The 21,822-nt window shown below is 32.5% G+C and overlaps 2 protein-coding genes across 9 annotated transcripts; one reads left to right on the plus strand and one right to left on the minus strand.

Annotated features, from left to right (window-relative positions):
• Nucleotides 1-7,542: 7,542 nt before the first annotated feature.
• Nucleotides 7,543-14,267, plus strand: CRY2 (cryptochrome 2). 8 transcript variants are annotated; one of them, XR_002601236.2, is made up of 7 exons: nt 7,585-7,825; nt 8,239-8,669; nt 9,723-9,944; nt 10,211-10,917; nt 11,969-12,616; nt 12,837-12,933; nt 13,285-14,267. XR_002601236.2 is itself a non-coding variant. In XM_088126809.1 (7 exons), exons 3-6 carry the CDS (start codon nt 8,330-8,332, stop codon nt 12,611-12,613), a joined length of 1,914 nt encoding a protein of 637 aa, XP_087982935.1. In that variant the 5' UTR covers nt 7,585-7,825; nt 8,026-8,148; nt 8,239-8,329; the 3' UTR covers nt 12,614-12,616; nt 12,837-13,056. The 8 variants fall into 8 exon arrangements, 4 of the variants coding, with proteins under 4 accessions (XP_022138409.1, XP_087982935.1, XP_022138406.1 ...); XR_002601237.2 differs by having other exon boundaries at nt 13,325-14,267; XR_015792378.1 differs by having other exon boundaries at nt 11,969-12,612.
• Nucleotides 13,220-19,083, minus strand: LOC111009590 (low affinity inorganic phosphate transporter 1). The gene is made up of 3 exons (XM_022282719.2): nt 18,995-19,083; nt 14,790-15,612; nt 13,220-14,169 (listed from the first exon to the last, which is right to left on the minus strand). The coding sequence occupies exons 2-3, from the start codon at nt 15,567-15,569 to the stop codon at nt 13,342-13,344; spliced, it is 1,608 nt and encodes a 535-aa protein (XP_022138411.1). The 5' UTR covers nt 15,570-15,612; nt 18,995-19,083; the 3' UTR covers nt 13,220-13,341.
• Nucleotides 19,084-21,822: the final 2,739 nt, after the last annotated feature.

Consider the following 21,822-nt stretch of genomic DNA (forward strand, 5'->3'; position numbering starts at 1 on the left):
CATCTTGATCATCCATGCAATTTTTAAAATAATTTTTAATTAATTATTATGGAGCCAAATAATAAATTTTAAATCTTAAAATTTTGAATACCGTATCAACATATACTTCACAATCCCCACATAGATAGTCCAAGTTGGTAAAAACTCTGTAAAAAAAAAAAGTTGGGGTAAAAACGAATGCTCTAGAAAATAAAAATTATTCTAAACCCTAAAATTTTGATTAGGTTAATAAAATATTTGAAAAACTACTTAAAAAAGGGTTATAGGAAAAAGTTGGTGGGTAAATTTCATTCACATAGAATTGAAGATAAAAAATGCAGTGGAAAAGTAAAAGATCTAAGATTTGTTTGACAAGTAACATTTTTCTTTAAAAGTTAGGTTGATTTATTAATAACTTATTTTATTTCATCTTTGATTCTCTACTTTAAAAAGTCATGCTTGTTTACTATAATAATTTATCTTTATTTTGCATAGTAGTCTATTTATAAAAATATTATAAACCTCAGCTTGAACATTATCTTGCCATTTCATAAAGATTTTTTATTTTTTATTTTTTAATTTTCCATGGATGTGAATGCCTCCTTTAAAAGTTAATTAAGATGTTAAAAAATGTAAAAAAAAAAAAAAAATGAACAAAGAAATCTTAAAGTAATTTTCCAAAATCGGCCTTTCACTTTAAAATTCGATCAAAATTTCAAAAGTCTTTTCGAAAAGGAAAAGTTGAAAAGAAATGCTTAGCGAACAAGTTTAATTAAAAAAAAAACAACAAAATAATTATACACCAATAGAGTCTAAAATTTATTTTGTCTACAAAATTTATTTATTGTTTTTGAAATCTAATTGAGATTTCAAAATAACAACAATAATACAAGTAAATAAATTCACTTTTCAAATATAGAAAAAGTATTAACAAATTAGTTGCTATCAAACTGGTCTAAATATTTCTAAGTGTTTGAGTTTTCTTTTTCTGGTCACTTGCTCTTGTCAAGAAGAAAATAAATAAATAAATAAATCATGGGAGTTGTGTTTATTTTTATTTGGACCTTATATTATGTGTGTCACCGGCTAAAGTGATAGAAATATGCTTTGTATTATTGACCTAAAATAATAATTAAAAAGATAATTTGTCAATTTTTATTCACCTAGGTCATGGTTGATGTCACATTTATATTTACATATGTCATGTAACTAATTTTGATAAGTTAATTAAATATGAAGTGAAATATATTAAATTTGGTCCTGAAATGTGTATACCATTATAATATATATATATATTATGTAGTATGGTGTATTTTTATTCTTAATTTTAGAGTATTATGATTCAAACAAGAGAGTTTAAGATTTGAATATGTGATTAAGTAAAGTTTCTAATTTCTTGACTAGTTAATTAGGATACACCTAGCTTAATTAATCTATATATTATTAAATAGAAGGTTTAGAGTTTCGAATCATCATCTTGTTACATGTTTTTTTTAGTACAACATGTGGGGTAAGAAAACTCACAACATCATGGTTGGAGGTATATGCCAATTACCGTTGAACTATGCTCACTTTGACCATCCTTTTACATGTTGTTGGACTAAAAAAAATAAAAAAATTATACTCATATTCCATTTTTATGAATTATTTATGTTTACCTAATAAGTAGATATTTTATTAATACTTTTAGTTTGGTACGATTTTAAAAATGGGTTACAAGATAAAAAGAAAGTTAATTTTAAAATTGGACTAATATGTGAAAAACAACAATTAAGCGCGATTTAAAGATTCTAAAAAGTAACTTTAAAAACATTAACACTGGTTTTAGGGATTGTTTAGGGACGGTTTGTTTGTTGTTTTTTATTCTCAATTTTATTAAAAAATCTAAACATTTACAACTATTTATGATTCTTGTTTCTCATTTTTTAAAACAATCTCAAAATTGTATAGAATTTTAGAAAATAATAAAAATAAGTTTCTTATTTATTATCTCCGTTTCTAATTAATTTGTTAAATGGTTAGTAAATTAATTTAATTAATTAAAAAAACAATAACCACGAACAAGTGAAGTCCCAACTACTTATTTAGACCCTAAAGCCTAAATAACTACAAAACAAAACTTAAAATTGGTAAATAAATAAGTTTTAACTTTCAACAGAGAAAAAATTATTAAAAGTTGCAATCAAATGGGGTCTAGCAGTATTTATATTTATCGGATCTTATTTTATGTGCGACGGCTAAGGTGATTTGAAATATGCTTTTTTTCTTTAATTATTTGTCCAAACTTTTATTCACGTATGTCATGCTGATGTCATGTCATGAGCCATAAATTTTTTTGAAAATTAAAATATTTTAACACTTACTCTTTAAATATATTTTGTTGGTGATTGAAATATGCTTTGAAATTTTTTTTAGTTTAATAACTTGTAATAGGATTCGAATTTTTACCCTTTTGATCGAATCTTAATAAGTTGAGCTAATACTAACCGCTCAAAGTTGGCATATGATTTGTTGACCTAAAATAATAATAATTTTAGTTTGTAATTTTCTTATAAAATAATTTGTAATTTTTTATTCGCATCGTCATACTTGATGGTCACATTTATATTCACAAATACAACATGTAATAAAATAGGGAGGGTTTTATTTTTTATCGGTAAAGGAGAGATTCAAATCTAAAAATATGTCAACCAAGTTATAAGTATGGTCAAATTCTATTTCAATTATTTCTTTAAAAAAAGTTCATATTTCAGTCATTAACTTAAAAGTTCATATTTCAGTCATTAACTTATTTTTAATAAATAAGTGGATTTAATTAAAATTTTTAATCTAATACAAATAAACTTCTACACAAGTAGTATATAAAAATTACTAACTCCGGTGTGAGTGTCAATATTATTTTTTGATCCTATTAATTAAGTACCTTGACTTTTCCTTTATCAAAATCATCAAATATGCAAAGTTTTAAATGTTGATGTCGATGAAAATGTCAATGTCTCAATATCAGGAAAACGTCGATAGAAATATCGATAAAATGTATCATTGATGGATATTCTGTATGTATTAATCTGATATTTTGTTGATATTTTTCATATATGTCTATTTTTTTTGTAATATTATGAAAATGTTGATTTACCCTTGTGTCGATGTCGAACCCACTGATACATGAAAATGTTGAAGGAACATATATCTTAGACTTAAATGAACTCTGCGCTTAATTCGAAAGTCTTTGAAGGTAATTTTTAAAGTATATCTGTATTAAAACTTTGAACTATATATGTATATATATTTATTTATTTCAACACGAATAATGAAAAAAGCGAAAGAAAGTGAATGAACTCTCTAAGTTTTATGATCACATGGAAACTTAATAAGATCTCTCAGAAGAAGATTGTAAGTAAAAATGAATTGGTGTTACACAACTTAGGAAGTTCCAAGTTGGAACATATAAAATATTTCCATTCAAAAGTTTATTTTTTCTTAATACAATGCATTCACATAGATCCCAAAAATTCAAGCTGCCTACTCAGTCTAATTTGCATGTGGAAAACCCTTTAGAATTTCAGAGGCAACTTTTGGCTTTGCCTATAAACATCCATTATTCATCTTCATTATTTGATGAATTGAAATTTGCCAATCAAACTTCATTGGTTAATACTAGATTGACGCAGCTAATGTTGAGAAATTAATGGTCCTGAATAATTTCTCTTCTATAGAAATATCTAAACACACTCCACAATATGCAAATAAGGAAGAAATTGTAAAGCACAAGAATACGACATAGCTGGTTCACCAACTAAGGGTTACATCTAATCTACTACTCAGATGTGGGTAATTCACTAATATTGTCAAGAATTGGATTACAATAAACTCTCCCCAAAAATATCTCTAAAGGTCCCTACCCTAGCTTCTAAGCAATCCAACACAATTACTTAGGTACATGAATGAAAAACTCACAAAATAATCTAAAACAAATTATCCCAAAATATCAATCTCGATTTGCTTTTTCTATATTGCCAACACTCGAGCCACCGCCACGAAATTGTTGTAGAATCACCCTAAAATCTGCTGCAAAAAACTCACAGTGCTTTTGTTTTCTACGACTACGATACAAAATATAATAACAAAATATATATATATACACACATACATATACACATACACATACACATGTGTATATGTGTGTGTATAAATATATGTATCTATATATATACCTACCTATATATATATACAGACACACATATATATAGATACATACATATATACACACGCGAGTTGAGATAAAAGTAGAGCAACAAAAAAGTTGGGCTCTTTTCATGGTCGAATGATCTTCACCTTTTTTTTTCTTTCTTTTTTAATTTTATATCCAAAACCCAACATTTAGGGGCGAACAAGGAGCATAATTATCCATCTTCATTCGTCTCGGAAAAAAAAAAGAAAAAATTACTAAAAATTCAAAGTTTTTAAAGTTTCTAATATATAATTTGCGTAGTAAATTTTTAGAATGAAAATATTATATCTATAAAAAGTTAGATGGTAAATTTTTAGAATGGAAATATTATACCTTAGAAAGTAAGATTGTGTCTCTTATTAAAAATTCTAGCTTCGCCATTGTCTCTCTTTAATCATAGGGTCTTGTTTTCTGAACTTAGGAGCACTCGAGTTGCATGTGAGAATTACTGAATTAGGCAGAATATTAGAAGATGAAAAAGTAACTTGAATGATTTTAATAAAGGGTCCAAAACATGTTCTTTTTCCTTTTTTAGAGAGAAGATTTTTTTTCCCACCAACCCATTTGGGGGTAAATGTAGATAATTAGAATTATAAAATCTTTTTTTTTCTCATTTTTTTTTTCAAATTTTCTTTACCATATAGCAGAGTATTAAATTTCCATAAATATATCGAATTTATATATTAATAGATTCAAGACATGGGTGTAAGGATTTAATTGACATTTCCATAGTATTGCCAAAAAGAAAAATCGATAAAATAAAAAAAATATCAACATAATATGATACTAATATTAATAAAATTTTAATTTATTTAAAAAGTGTGGAAGATGTATTTGTTAATTTAAAATTTTTTATAAATATAATTATTTTAGAAATATTTATGGATATCAACATTTAAAATATTGGTCAAACTTACTGGATTTGTATTGTCGGGATAATTTTCTTAGGGAGTAGTCCAACACTTTGAATTTTATTACTTTTGTCTTCTTTATTACATGTCCAACGAAACTTATATGAAAACAAACGTGTAAATTTTGGAAGTTGTGTGTTTTAGATATACACTCTTAGGCAAAAAAAACATGAATTTCTAAAAGTTTTGGAAAAAAAGTGTAATCAAGCATTTGTTTTGGTAATTTTCTCAAGTAGTGACAACGTTTCTAAAAGTCTAATTGATCCAAGTAGACAATGAAATGATTTTCACAATATATTTATGCTAATTACCTTTATACCTACCTCCCCATTTTGGTAGAAGTTTTTGAATGGAGATACCTTTTCACACGACAATTTTTTTATTTTTATTTTATTTCTTTTAGTTATTGCACTTATGACTATAAACATATTTTGCAACTATTTATATTTCTTGTTTCTCTTTTTTTTAGAAACGTGTTCAAAATTATAAAGAAATTATGGAAACGATACAAACAAGTTTCTTGTTTCTCGTTCTCGTTTCCAATTTGTTCCAAAATATAATAAAAATATTGTATCATCATTTTTTAATCTATAGATATTGGGACCATGTAATTCTATTTTTATTTATAAAAAAATGAGTTAAAAAATTAAAGGAATATATCACAGGAACATAATGCCCTAATTAGTATATTAATAAAATATTGCTTTAGAATTTAAGGTCTCGTTTGATTTTATACTACTAGGATAGAAATTACGGCAAAACATTATGTACTATTAATCAAAACTATTAAAAAATATTCTGAATATTTTCCACTCAAAATTATATATTTGAAAGTAATATAAAGTATTTTGAAAAGAAAAAAAAAGCCCAAAGCACACCATAAACACTTTTGAGAGCTTTTGGCCCAGTGACCCAAAACTACCCGAAAACATTTTTAAGAGTATAAACCACATCAAAGAATTATCACTGGGCACGTTTTACTAAACAATTATAGATCATTTAAACGTAACTTATAAGATTTTAAATGTTGATGTCGAGTTCACATTTTTGGGTGTTGGTACAGTGGCAAGAAGACATCCAAGATTTAGGTTTAAGCCCTCCTTTATCTAGTAGCAACCACGTACCACGTACCGACAAAAGTTTAAGATACTTTTTTTTTTAGCTTTTTTGTGATAAGTTTTCAAAAGTAATTTCGACCATGCAATGTGAATTTTAAAAGTTTTTGATATTTTCAATTTCATATACCAGTGACATTTCTATTATACGGCAGAACATCAACTAAATATAATAAAAATGTTGAGAGTTCCTGTGTTCGAATCCTCATATTTGATAATAATGTTCTTCGACTCAACACTGATCCTCATTCTGCTCTCAAGGAAGGGTAAATTCATCTATTAGGAGCCATTGTTGCAGACTTAATCGAAGACTATTCGCCTCCCTTTTAGCGCCAATTCTTCTGAAATTCTTGCCATTTTGGAAGGGATTGAGTTTGTAATTGGAGTATTGGGGACCTAATTCATATTGGAATCGGCCTCATCTTGATTGAGAATCAAGTTCTCGCCGCCATTGGAGTCTCGATAAACTATTTCTCGAGTACATTCAGACGCCCAAATTTGGCAGGTATCATTTGAATTTATCTCTAAGAAGTCAAGTTTAAATCGGTATTTTATTTATTTATATAATCTGAGTTTAAGCCGAATCGCGATGCTAGATATTGTTTTCTAGGTTTAAAATGTAGTTTGAAGTGCGTGTTTGGCGATTGTTGGTGTTTTCTAATGCCCCACATTGTTTCAGCTTTCCATCAGAGTCTTAAAAGTTCATCAACAGACACCACCACCACACCCCACTCTTGTTCATTTGCACGTGGGAATTGTTAAGCAATTGTCTGACTGAATGAACTATTTAATTTGATTAAATAAGAAGATCCTGCAGAGCGCTGTCAAAAAATTTCAGACAGGTTTGGGAAACTAGGCTTTTTACTAACTTTTCAACTGCCAATACAAGCTCCCCTTGTCAAATTTTTAGTAAAAACTAGAATCTCTAGCTCGAAACTGGCAAGTTTTTACTGTTTGTTATATTATTCTCATTTCTATTTGCATCAACTGTTGAAAATTGGAGATGCCCACGCTTGAAGGAACTGCTTAATCTTTCCCAAATAGGCCATGGAAATTCAAACGTGAGTCCTTTTTTGACTGAAGAGGGGGGCACATGCTTGGGGCAAGCCTTATCTCTTTGCCAGTGGGCTCACAATCAATACGGCGACAAGAAGTGCCTGCTAACACCGTCACCGTCAGCAGTCCATGTGATCTTTCAGCAAATTGGATCCTTCGAGTAACTCACGTGTAGACATTTTGGTGATTCACTTAATTAACCTCAGCCTAACTGTTTACTTCGAATTAGGCGAATACCATCGTACGTGAGTGTATTTGAAAATCTTTTCTTTCTTCCTGTTTATGTGTATCATTAATTATTTGTTCTTTTTCTGGCTCAAGTATTAAGAACTCTGAAATTTCAACCCCTTTTTGTTTTCTGGTAGGTAGGGCTAAGTGGGTTTCCGATATCTTGTTGAAATCGTTCTAGTCTATCTAGAACTGAGTATTTCGAAAGCCTTGAAAGAAATCAGCTTGCGGAATGATTTCTTGTTAGTGTTTTCTGGTTTTAGCGAATGATGTTCTTTTTTGAAGGTTGTTGTGAAGTCAGATAGGTTTGTCTCAGATCTACTTTATTCTTCAAGCTGCTCTGTATTTGCTATCATTTTAGTACATTTATTTCTCCTCTCTCTCTTTTTAACGACTTCTGGTTGTAAATTGAGCTCATGATTGGTTTGAGCTGTTAAGACTGTGCTAATTTGAGACTGGTCAACCCAATAATCTGCGCTAGTGATGGTCTTTTTTCTGTTTCCAGATGGTTTACTGCTTATTTCTCTACTGGGATTTTGCAGTTCCTGTTTTTCTTTGACTGTGCAATTTCTATGTTGTTCTGTTTAGATATAAGAGTACTTTCCAACTGATTTTGCCAAAATCAAAGGTTGAATTGTCTGCTCCTTATGTGATGTTTTTTTGATCTGTGATATGATTTGAGTCATCTCTGATTAGTTGTTATGATATCGATTGACAGCAACTGGGGGCCATGTGAAATCATCCGTGTTCCTCACAGGGCTTTCAATTTCTGAGATGTTGAGAAGGTTTTTAACCTTTTTGATACTGTAATGGATGCTGGAAGTTCTGAATCCCCAAATATGGGTAGCAACAAGACCATAGTATGGTTTCGGAGAGACCTCAGGATTGAGGACAATCCTGCTTTGACTGCCGCTGCTAGGGATGGTTTTGTATATCCTGTGTACATATGGTGTCCTAAAGAGGAGGGACAATTCTATCCTGGTCGGGTATCGAGGTGGTGGTTGAAGCAATCCCTTGCCCATTTAAAGCAGTCATTGAAATCCCTTGGCGCTGATCTTGTGCTAATGAAAACTCGGAGTACTATTTTCTCTCTTCTGGAGTGTATCAATGCTACTGGGGCAACAAAAGTAGCATTTAACTCTCTCTACGGTATGCACGTTTCATTTCTAGTTTTTATTTTTTATTTTTGCTTGCAATTTGATGGTATTTTCAAATATGACACTCCTAATGCACTTATTTATTTCATTATGTGTATCATTTAGCTCTTGGGAATTCTGTGTGCTGGAATCGTCACTAAATTGTAATGTGCTGGCATGCTCATGTTCCTAGTTAAGAGTTGCAGCTGATTGAGTTGTAGTTTTATAGTGGATCGTTATGATGCTACTCTGGGATATCTTGTGCATGTTGCTTTACGTTGGTGAACAAAATATATACTTTTTCCACGACGTTAAAAAGATCCAGTAAATTTCTAGTAGCAAATCTTAGCAAACTTGGTGCGGATTGATAACTTCATTTCTACCTAGTTGGAAGCTAGGGGAATAATATGGAGAAAAGAGATATCTCGAAGTATACATAATATGATTGCCATGAAGTCAGTTATTGGCTTCACAACACACGTTAGATTATGGAAATTGGCCACGAAAAGGTTAATTGGAAATCACAGTCCTCTTAAATAAGCAGAACAGAATTCATAGAAAATTGCAGAAATTTTGGATGGTACAAATTAAAAAGAAACAAAACAAAACAAAAGAAGCCAGTATTTTAACATAACCATACAATTTGTGAAGTATTATTTTTTTTCACATCAAGCAAGAAATGGAAAGCTGATACTTTGTTCAAATTTGTAGGGACGCTGTCATTGAGTATGGACACAACATAAATCACCATCAATTCAAGGTAGATATTGTATAAAATACACAAGTCATGATACTTAATTATCTCCATTTAACTGGTGGAGAGGCACCCCTGTTGGAACTTAATTATCTCATTCCACAAATTCCTCCACTACAAAAGGAGGATTCATTCATTAGCAATAAAATGAAACCTAGTAAATGAATATCTTTAACTTTATTCCTTGACGTTGGGCCAAAAAATAGTTTTAAAGGAATTTTTGTCATCTTTATGTTTAGCGGGGTGACTGTGTCAAGATAGGGGAAGATCAAGGTCATTCTACTAACAGTTGGTTTTTTTTTTTTGTCTCAGATCCCAATTCACTTGTCCGAGACCATGATATTAAAGAAAAACTAGTAGAACTCGGAATTTCTGTGCATAGCTACAATGCTGATCTTCTTTATGAGCCATGGGATGTATGTGATGAAAGTGGGAATGCTTTTACAATCTTCAAGGAATATTGGGATAAATGTCTACTTTTGCAAAAGGAATTTGTTTCAACTCTCCCTCCATGGAAACTACGGCAGGCTGCAGGTACATTTCTGACAGGAAATATGTAATCTAATAACTGAACTGTTCCTCGATAACACCTTCTCTGATGCTTCTAGAATTTAAATTTGTCACTTTTGGAAGATAAGTAGTAAGAAGCTGCATTGCTACTTTAACAAAATTTTAAAATCATCAATCAGCAGAATAGTCATCGTAGCTTCTGAATATTTATTCTGTACAGGAGCTTACTATGAACTAAGAAAACTTAGTGCATTGTCTTAAGAGCTTTTCCCCTGTTTTAACATTGACAGGAACGGTGGATAATTATTCCATTGAGGAACTAGGTCTTGAAGATGAATCTGAGAAATCTAGCAATGCATTATTAGCAAGAGCTTGGTCTCCAGGCTGGAGCAATGCTGACAAGGCTCTGGCTGAATTTGTAGAAAATCATCTGCTAGAATATGCCAAAAATAGGCAACAGCTAATTGGTAGCTCCACATCTCTACTGTCCCCATACCTACATTTTGGTGAAGTAAGTGTATGCAATATTTTCCAAAAAGTGAGAATGAAACAAATATTGTGGGCAAGAGAGGGAAACTCCGTGGGGGAACAAAGCACGAATCTGTTTCTCCGGGCTATTGGGTTTAGAGAATATTCCCGTTATATATGCTTTAACTTTCCATTCACCCATGAGAGATCATTACTGAGCAGCCTGAAGTTCTTTCCTTGGCATGCCAGCCAGGATAACTTTAAGGCTTGGAGGCAGGGTCGAACTGGTTACCCACTGGTTGATGCAGGAATGAGAGAGCTTTGGGCAAGTGGATGGATACATAACAGAATAAGAGTGATAGTTTCGTCCTTCGCAGTTAAAGTTTTGCTTCTTCCATGGAAATGGGGAATGAAGTATTTCTGGGACACTCTTTTAGATGCAGATTTGGAAAGTGATATCCTTGGTTGGCAATATATTTCTGGGAGTTTGCCAGACGGCCATGAACTTGAGAGATTGGATGATCCACAGGTATATTTTTAGCTTCTTTGAGTTAAAAACATTAATAGTAGACCACACAGATCATACGTACCTTTATGAACTTAAATGTCTTAAAGATTAAATTTTAATTGTCGGCTATGGAGCTATTCAACAGTCTTCTGGGAAGATGATATTCAAAAGAAAACATGAATTATTCATTTCCTATAAACATTACTTAATGTTTGAAGAATGCGGTGGATACTTAAAGAAGAAAAATCAAACACGATAAATATTTGAGATAAGATGAAATTGCTCGTATCGAAATCCTTCCTAAAATACTAACTTGGTTTACAATTTCTCTCACATTTGAGTTAATTAATGACTCTAGGTCTATGAACCTATTCATACATGTATCAACATTTAAGCGGCATCTACATTAATGTATCTAAAACCAAAATGTGTTTAATTTCTTGATATATTGCTTCCCTACCACATGTTAACACACACCATTTGTTTCTGCCTACTTTGTTTGAGGATTCCAAAGAATTACCTCATTTTTATTGTTTTTATCTCGTTGGGATGACTAAATGACAGTCTAGGTGCCAATCTCTGATCTCAAATTCAGGAGGAAGTTGGTATGAGTTTGTCGAACTGTGTCATCAGATTATTGTTCCAGTCCAAAAATTCAAAATTTTGCTTCATTGATTGGGCACTGGCTTTGGATTTGATGTCTTTTTATACTGTTGTAACTGCAGCTCCATTCTGTAAATGTCGAATGCCTGCTATAGTCATCTTGTTCTTTATGTTTCCTCATACTCCTGTACGTCTTTTACATTGTATTGATAATATAATTCAGTTTCTTTTTTATAATTAAAAGGAAGAAGAAGAAGAATATTGATTGGCATATTACAGTAATTTTGGATACAAAACCATATTGTGATGCCTCATTGTATGACTATCAAGAATTGTTGAATTTAGCGCTGTTGTTGTATTACTGTTTTAAGGATGATGAAAGTCAACTTGATGACTGCTAGTAAGTCAGATAACATTGCAGCCTCTACTTCTTTATCTCGTCGTGCTAATTGTTCATTCTTGAAACCAGATTCAAGGTTCCAAATTTGATCCTGACGGAGAATATATTAGGCATTGGCTGCCTGAGCTTGCACGAATGCCGACCGAGTGGATACATCACCCTTGGGATGCACCTCAAACTGTCTTACAAGCTTCGGGAGTTGAGTTAGGTTTAAACTATCCAAGACCAGTAGTCGAGTTAGATTTGGCTGTTGAACGATTGACAGAAGCCATAGTCAAAATGCGGGAAATCGAGGCAGCTGTTGGGGCGAACTCAAATGGTACAAATGAAGTTGTTATGGATAATGCCGATGGGATTCAACGCTTGCCTACTACAAATGTTGTGTCAGTAGCAAAAACTTGTGCAACTAATTCTTCTAATGATCAGAAGGTGCCCACAATTCAAAATTCAAAGGTTAACAATCCGTTGAGTAGAAAGCGGTCCAAAGCCCTGGAAGAGAGAGGGGAATTTCACCACAACAAGAACATACCCAGTGAAGCTGGGACCTCGAAATCGGACGAAGATTTACGTTCTACTGCCGAATCTTCATCATCTAAGAAACCAACCCCAACCACCAGCAGAACTTCTTTTTCTGTTCCACAGTTTTGTTCCTCATCAAAAGGGCAGCCACAGTCATCTGAAGAAAATTCTGATGGAGGGTTCAATCAAGGATAGTGAGTGAGTTTTCAATTACTTCAGTAGCTTTACAGAATTAGCTTATGGTTATAAATTGACATCAGAACCATTGCGTCCGCCGCATTTTGATGCCGTGGGCATTCTAAACTCTCATGATTATATCTTGTGCATACATTCTGAATTCTCAAACCTGATTTTACTCTTGGGTTTCAACGTCTCTTATGTGTTCTGACAATGCATGTTTTATGTCAAATTTATGCAGGAGCCGCTGGATGATAATGGTTTCAAATCTCTACTAAACGACGCTAGTTCTACCACAACTAGACACCGATTGTTGGCATGTTCGCACCTGACATTTGGTACACTTTTCCATCTCCAAGTTACCTAGTTTAGATGCCTTCTCCCATCTATCTGTACATATAAACAAATACACTCGTAATGCATAAAAGTGTATACAACTCTTTTTGCAATTTGTGTCCAAATCTCTGCAGTCAGCCTCTCGAGTTTCTCGACTGTATCGCTATTGAAGCATATATCATTCAAATTTGTCTGTGTTACTTTTAGGAGCTGAGTTTAGTCACCGTAACTGAGAATTAGTGACCCATGTAGATGAATCTCATCCCATGTATCGTAGAAGCTCCAGAATGAAATTTGTAAAATTCGTAGATTCAAATATCTAAGTCTTGATTCTTGAAATATTATATTACTAGGTGATTGTTGCATGTAAGTTGGTACTGTATGTACGTACAGATTTAGAGTCCCCAGATTCAGACAGAGACAGGCATCGTCCTGTTGACCTGCAGCCCTCCGGCATTGTCGTCACCTTCATTCTCCCCACTGAGCTCCTCCAGCGACTTCCCTTTCGGCTCCGGCACCAGCAGAGTGAACAGCGCCCCCAAGAAATTCACACACCCGAGAACAATCAACGAATTCTTCACCCCAATCCCCGTCGGGTAACCCGGATCCGTCAAGTTCGGATCCTTGCTCTGCGCCGCGTACAAGAACCCGAACGCCCCCACTATCGCCCCCGCCTTGCCGGACGCCGCCGATATTCCATGGCAGGTGGACCTGAGCCTGGCCGGGAAAATCTCCGCCGGCACGATGAAGGTGGTGGAGTTGGGGCCGAAGTTGGCGAAGAAGAAGGTGAGGGAGTACATGACGACGAAGCCGATCCGGTGGGGCTTCTCCTTCCAGTGATAGTAGGGGAAAGCGAGGGCGAACATGAAGACGGTCATCATGAGGAATCCCATCAGCTGGATGAGGAATCTGCCGATGTAGTCGATGAAGGCGACGGTGAACCAGTAGCCGGGGACGGTGCCGCAGAGGGCGATCAGAGTCTGGGCGCGGGCGATCTTGAAGCATTCCTCGAGGGCGCTCATGGTGGGCGGCGGCGGCAGCCACTCGATCGCCGTGAAAATGTCCTTCTGGAACAGGTTCTGGCTGTAGAAGGCGATGTCCAGGAGAAACCACGTGGTCGTGGTCCCCACTAGGTGGGCCCCATGGCGTCGGGCGAACTCCGTTGAGAATAAACCGAATCCATGGCTTGATTGGGTCGCGATTTTCTCCACTTTCTCTTCTTCTGCCTCGAGCTGGACCTGTTAAAAATTAAAATTAAGAGAAATTAAGGAAACATCAACTCACTAATTTAAGATTAAAAATCTTTGGATAAAATTTTCATTTTTTATAGTTTGAACTTTGCGTCTCTAAATTTAAAAAACTATCCTATAATTTGAGTACCTGTAACTTCCATGCTAGTTAAGTTTGAGTTTCATTTTTAATTGGTTCTTAAAGTTAAATTTTCTAGCTAAATGATAATGTAACCGTCGATATAGGTTAACTAGACTTGTCAACTGATTTAAAAAATATGCATTCGCAAAATTTTTACTACCCTTCATTATTCTCATTTTGTTAAGTCAATTACTCGTTAACTCTATTTCAAAAAAAAAAAAAATTACTCTTCAACTCGAATGAGAGGTTAATTAAAACCAATTAAAAATTAAATTCAAATTTCGTATATCAAACATATCATTTTTTTTTAATTTTTAATCTTAAGAATTAAAAATTAAGATTTTTTTAATCTTAAGAACAAATTTGAAACTAAATTAAATTTGTAAGGACAAAAGATATGATAATTTTTAAACTCAGACCAAATAAAAACAAAAATGGATTTTATCCAAAAATTAATAAATTAATTAAAATGGGTATAGAACAGTACCTGGAGGACTTTCGACATGTCGGCCGCAGCTTGCTTTGCGTTCCTCGCGACGAGCGCTGTGTACCTGGCCGTCTCCGGCATTTTCATCCGCCAGTAATACGTCATCGCGGCCGGGATTGCGCCGAACATCAAAACGATTCGCCAGACGTAGTCAGCCTCCGGCACGGTGGAACCGGAGCGACTTTCGGAATACGGCGGAGCCGGGAATCTGTTGTTGAACGCGGCGGAGACGATCAGCGAAACAATCCCTCCGGCGAGGATTCCGAAGCCCTGCATCGCGAAGACGGCGGCGATGAAGGCCCCGCGGGTCTTCTTATTGGCGTACTCCGACATGATGGTGGCGGAGAGAGGGTAGTCGCCGCCGATGCCGAAGCCAAGCCAGAAGCGGAAGAAGCAGAGAGTGGCGATGACGCCTTTTGGGGAGTCGCCGAAGGAGAGGCCGGAGGCGAGGGAGCAGATGACCATGAGAATGAGGGTGATGCCGTACACCTTTTTCCGGCCGAGCTTGTCGCCGAGCCAGCCGAAGAAGAGCTGGCCGGCGAGGGTGCCGCAGAGGGCGACGCCGTTGACGGCGGCGGCGATGTTGGGAGGGAGGGAGCCGGGCCTGGGGGAATCCTCGACGTGGTAATAGATACGGCCGAGGAGTTTGGTGACGATGGAGATGCAGAAGAGATCGTAGGCGTCGGTGAAGAACCCCATTCCGGCGATGATGATCGCCGTGAAATGGTACCATTGGGTTTTCGCGATGTCGAGTGCACTCAGTACTCCGAGTTGACTCATTTTCTTTTCTTCTCCGATATATTTGGAAATCCCCCTTTTTTTTCTGCTCATTTTACCAGAAGGAAAAAGGTTAAAACTTTATTTATTTATTTTTATATCTAAAAAAGAATCAAATCTTGTTGACTAACTTTTTTTTTTGTCACTTAAAAAATCTACTTGAAATGAAGTTTATTTCATCTGTTATGGGTAGAACATGAGTTGGGGATTAAACTCATAAATCGGAATATATGTCAATTACCATTTAACCATCTTCGTTTTGATTTATTTTATCTGTCTTGTTGTCTAATTATGGTTAAAACACTATTTTGATGGATGTGACAGCTTTGATTCATTTTTTATCTCTCACCAAAATGTAACATTTTAAAAGTAGAACTAAAACCAAAATATTAAAAGTCGTTAAGATATCAATATTTGAATTAAATTTATTCAACCCATTAATTTAAGCTTTTTGGTTCATTGGTAGCTTAAATTTGTCCAACGATGCAAGTGTTCGAACACAAGACTAAGTACATGTTAACACTAATGAACCAAAAAGCTTAAGTTTATTGGATATCTAACGCTTCCCCTCACTTGTTGGCGTTAGAGTAAATCTAATCATTTGTATGATATCTAACCAAATTATAAATAGGGAAGAAATGACTATACAGAGCTTGAACACAAGACTCCCTATTTTGATACTATTTTAAACATGATTAATTAAACCACTAATAAATACAAAAACTCAAGATAAGATAAATATAATCATTTATAAGATATCTAACAAAAGCACGTGAGTTAAAATGAACTAAACTTGAAAGTACGTTGATCGAAATTAAGAAAATCTATGTTAATCTTAAAAAGTTGTCATTTTTAGTACTTATTATCATTAAACTACTTGGTATTGATTCATTCCGCCGACTTCAACCGGTTACCCCTCTAGATTTTTTTAATACAATATGTTGAAGGCGGAAATTCAAACTCACGACTTTTGGTTGGACATATATACTTTAATTCGTTGAAGTAAAGTCAAGAAATTTGAATTGATTGTCAACTTCTTAAATTTCTAGGGGATCCACCTATCTAATACCTCCATCAACCCATAGGAAGAGGGTGTAATTTTATATATATATTTCAATTACGACAAAAGGGATATTCTTTCTTTCACTTTGTGTCTCCCTCGATGAAATCTATTATCTTTTTAATAAACATGTTTGAAAACTTGATAATAGCGTTTTATTATTATTATTATTATTATTATTATTATTATTATTAGTTTAAATCTGTTAAAATCACTTAAGCATATTTTTTAGTTAGATTATTTATTTAATTTTATTAAAAAAAACATATTTTAAACACATATATTTTTTAGTTTTTAAAATTTTGCATGAATTTTAAATAATTTTTTAAATCACAATATAACAAAATTTGTTACTAAAATAGGTATAATTTCGAAAATAAAAATAAAAATATTATAAAACATGCTTTTGAGGAAGAGAGTAATTTTCAAAACCAAGAAAACTAACCTCTAATTTCTTTTTCGAGTTCTAGGAGTAGGAGATTAAACTTTCGAATTTTTGTTTACATTATTTTTTATGAATGACTCAATAATAATTCTGACAAATAAATTTGATAAGAAAATCAAGAAATAAAAATAAAATTCTAATTTCAATTTCAATTTTTTAAAAAACATAATAAACTCATTTGACTTTTCTTAAGGTTGCTGTTTAAAGAAAAAGCTGTCAATCATGAAACCTATGGATGAAGTGATGGACCACCGAACAATTTTTTTTTTTTTTTCATCAGGGTTTCTATTATTTACTTTATAAAAATAATATTTAAATTATATTTTAAAATAGGATATTTTCCTCAATTTTTTTTAGTGCAAAATATGTAATTTGCCGTGGGGATATCCATTTTTTCCCAGGGAACGAAGCCTGTGGGGAACAAATCCTCGTTTAGATTTCCGTACGATGCGGATATTTTTCTCATCACCTAAATGGAGACGGAGATGGAGAATACGTTCTTCGTCTCCATTCTCTGTTCCACATCTCGCTTCATTTTTTTTAAAAGAAGATATACTAAAAGAATACAATTATTATAGAGATTAAGTAATTAATTATATATTTTAAATTAATATTTAATTGATAAATAAATTTAAAATGACAAAATAAACGAGACAAAAGGAACTTAATCCTCACAAAATTTTGTGAAGAATTTCTCGAGTATAAAAACTTAATTTGTCCTGAGAGTCTAACAACTGCACTATTTATGACAAGTCCCAAAAGCTTTAAAAGTGCATGAAAGTTGTTAAAATTTTAAATTTTAATATAAAATAAAAGATGTATTAAAAAAAATTAAAGTCAAAATTCTATTTTAGTCAATCTATTTGGACAATATTTTTGAACTTTCAGAGAATAGCAGATTTCTGAGTTCTAAACTTGCTATTTTGGAGTTAGAATTTTAAACTTTCAAAGTCTGAATTTTTTAGTATAAATTGTTTTCAGTTCTGAATTTTTTGAAACTATTTTATTAGTGATTATCAGTTTTTTTTTTTAATTTATTTTTTAAGTTCGCTTCATGCAGCTTCTTAACACATACTAGTAACAATAATATTTATTCAAACCCATTTTCTTTTAAAAAAATATGATTGAGAGAGAAATTTAGTGTATTTTAAATATTTTGAATGGACGCAAAGATAGTGATATTTTTGTCAAGTTTGAATGATGGATTGGACATGAACATTAATTAGAATTTTTAATTTATTTTATGAGGTAAACATCTTGAACCAATTTCATATTTAAAAAAAAGTATTCAAATGCTATATATACAATAAAACAAACACATCAAAATAACTTCAACAAGTTGTTGAAAAAAAAGAAAACTAGAAAAATTAGTTTCCATAAACATTTTGAATTTTAAAATTTATGTAGAATAATAAAATTTGATTAATGGCCTAATTATAATGAAGATAAATGAAAAATAGACCAAAATCTTCCATAATAACGGTTTCCAACATGAAAGAAAGAAACTAATTACTTGATCATGATGAACTGATCAGTTTATCATCATGTTAAGCTTATTTTTTAGTCTAAAAATAGTTTTGTATTATGTAACTTTGCCTAAAAATTTAAAACTGGTTTTTAAAAGTTAGAAAATGGTTTCTTTTTCATGAAAAAAAACTAAAAAATAAAATTATTATGATTAATGAGTAATGATAGAGCTACCGAGGAATAGAAATAGAGTTAAAAAATTCTATAAATAGGCAAATAACACTATATATGCTCACCGGAACATAGTTTAACTGGTTTAAGTATTTATTTTGGATTAAAAGATTGTAAGTTCGTATTCTCATATTGTACGACAGAAAACATAGTAATATAGTTATAAATTTTATTAACTCTTAAAAGATTGGAGAGATTCTAAAAGTTAAAAAGTTTAGAGAGAACCTGATTTTCCTGGGAAAATGATAGACACTGGTGGAGAAGAGAAGCCTGCTTTAATGGTGGGATGAAAATAAAGGGGCTGTTTTTATAAGTGAAACAGCCAAAATACCAGAATTGCCCCTGGGGGCATCTTTTGGTATATACCAAATTTCAAATTTACAACCAATGATTCATCAAGTCAATGGCTTCCACACAATTTTTTTAATGTCCCAATTGATCTAAACCATTGAGTACGTGGCTCTTTCTATATTATTAATAATATGATTACATTTATACATGTAGATTTTTTTTTGTATGCTTTGTTTTTTAGCGTAACATGTGAGGTGGGATTCGAAATCACAATTTCTACATGAAGATATTAGAGGTGTTCAAAAAACCCGATCATCCGAAGAACCCGAGTAACCCAGCCCGAACCGTAAGGGTTGGGTTGGGTTAGATAAATTTTCGATTTGGACTGGGTTAAAAATTTTAAGAACCGACCAATTCGGTTCGGTTCTCGATTTTAATAACAAAATAGTCGGTTCAACCCGAACCGAACCGGGTGTGGGTGCGCCACCTCTTAAGCTCTACCTCTCAATCTCGATCTCACGACCTCCATCTCCAGGTTCTCAATCACTCTCTAGTCTCTTTTTCTCTTCTCAAATCTCGATCTCATTCTCACCCCTCTCAGCCTCTCCCAATCTTGTCTCTCAATCTCGATCTCACCATCTCTCACACTTATGATTTATTTCCGCCGTTTGCTGTTCCCGTTCGTTTCCCATTGCTGCTGTCCGTCTCCCATCGCGGTTGTCCGATCTACCATCGTCGTCGCATGCTGTCCACCACCGTCCCTCCCATTCTTGTCCAACACCTCCCATTCTTGAGTGATTTTTTTCTTTTGCAATATAGTTAAAAAAAAGAAGCAATCGAACCAAAACTCACATTTTTTTTGTTTCACATCTTGCCCAACACCTCTCATTCTTGGATCATTTTCGTATTTCTCTTTCATTAGAATTTTATCGGGTCACTAAACCAAACAACCTGAAAATTCGGGTTGGTTCAAAAAACCCCTTCAACCCAACCCAATCCGTGTACACCCTAAAAAATATCTATTAATTACCGTTGAACTATGCTTGCTTTGATATTTTTCTTTTTTTATGTTTTTAGTGGTATGAAAAAGACATATTTTCTTTTTTAGAAAGTTATGTTCATACTTAGAGAGGTTACTATACATAGGTAATACTAGAGTCCTTAATAGATGTAACCTTAACAGGGAAAGAAAAAAGAATTATTATTTTCGAGAGGTACCTTTTAATTCTTGTTTAAATATATACTATAATGTTATTTTGTTAGGATAATGAAACTTTTATCACCGAAATTAGACGATTTAAAGCTAAATTGAATTGCATTTTGAAGATTAAGAAAAGTCCAACAAGTCCAAAGTAAGAATATTTTTTTAGCTAATTAAAGTTGACACGTTAACATTTCTATCGACGTGTATATGTATCTATAAGTTCAAATCGATGTGAATTGACATTTCTACGACATCTAAAAAATTTATCATTATAAAAAAAATCAACAAAAAAACTATAGATATAATATTAATAATAATAATTTCACTCATTTAAAAAGATGAAAACTTATTTGTTAGTTTAAATATTTTTATGATTTTTTAAATATAAATTTTCTATTTTCATTGACATTTCTATATAAAATTGAGATTTTGATCTTAATCTTAGGTTGAGGCTTTTTAGGAGAACATATAATGGAAATTCAAATTCACGATGATGTGGTAGCATAATTAGTTTCTTCTTTAGCCAAAAAAAAATAATGATAAAATAATTAGATGCAATTTTGATGTGACTTGTTTTAGCATTGAGTCATTTGTGTCTCTCGAACTTGTATCTTGAATAGACGAGTAGGGTTCAGGTTGACTAGACTAACTTGACTCAACCCACACCACATAAGTTAATGGTCTTCAATCTCACATTTGGATCCACTACGACTCACTTAAATGACATTCATGTTCTGATCTATTGAATTATGTTTATAATTGACGAAAAAAATATCTTTCTTATAACACATAAATACAATATTTTGTGGTTTTAAATTTTATATAGAATAATGCAACCGTTACATTTTTTTATAATACAACAAATGTAGGAATGAGGACTTAAATTTTCAGATTAAAAAATGGATAGATTTTAACCGTTGAAGTATGTTCAGATTCCATCATCACGGGTAATGTTAATATTGTGGGAACATTTTATGAGGTATATCAAAGAAAATCCGGGAGAGATCAAAGAAAATTCTACCAACTTATTTTTGTCCTTAGCTCACAAGAATTATTAAAAAAAAAAAAAAAGAAAGACAGTTTTTTCAACGGTTTTTGCTACAAGTTTGAGCAATAAAAAAATATTTTGACATTTTTAATCTTTGTTTTCAAATGTATCTTATCTAGTTCTGAGTAATATCAAAATAATTACTTAGATATTTATGGTTTCCAATGTGAAAAGTGTATAGTATAACATAATTTTGTTTTATAATTACATTTAGAAATGACGGATAATCTTTGATTTTGTTGATCCAGAAATTTGGTTTTCTTGGATTCGCCAAATTCGCTGTAGAATAAAAAAAATCGACACACCTGCAAAACATAATATAGAATCTTCTCCTTTTGAATATAGTCTCTTGAATGATAAAGCAGATATATCTTCCATTTTGAATTCCGTTCAAATGGTAGAAAATAGAGATTTTCTCATTCGTACAGATTTGATTATCTTTTTTTTTCATTCTTTTAAAAAAATTCTTGTTTATTTGTCACATCAAAGTATTTAAATTTTAATGACGAA

This window comes from Momordica charantia, assembly GCF_013281855.1.
Source record: "Momordica charantia cultivar OHB3-1 chromosome 7 unlocalized genomic scaffold, Mcharantia_2.0 BLBB01000007.1, whole genome shotgun sequence".
Classification (NCBI taxonomy): Eukaryota; Viridiplantae; Streptophyta; class Magnoliopsida; order Cucurbitales; family Cucurbitaceae; genus Momordica; species Momordica charantia.

Excerpts from the sequence above, each read along its gene's own strand:
- CRY2 (XM_022282717.2), top strand. The coding sequence starts at position 8,330 with ATGGATGCTGGAAGTTCTGAATCCCCAAATATGGGTAGCAACAAGACC. Across the intron at positions 8,670-9,722 it reads AGCATTTAACTCTCTCTACG|ATCCCAATTCACTTGTCCGA; the intron begins GTATGCACGTTT and ends TTTTTGTCTCAG. Across the intron at positions 9,945-10,210 it reads GAAACTACGGCAGGCTGCAG|GAACGGTGGATAATTATTCC; the intron begins GTACATTTCTGA and ends TAACATTGACAG.
- LOC111009590 (XM_022282719.2), bottom strand. The coding sequence starts at position 15,569 with ATGAGTCAACTCGGAGTACTGAGTGCACTCGACATCGCGAAAACCCAA. Across the intron at positions 14,170-14,789 it reads ACATGTCGAAAGTCCTCCAG|GTCCAGCTCGAGGCAGAAGA; the intron begins GTACTGTTCTAT and ends AATTTTTAACAG.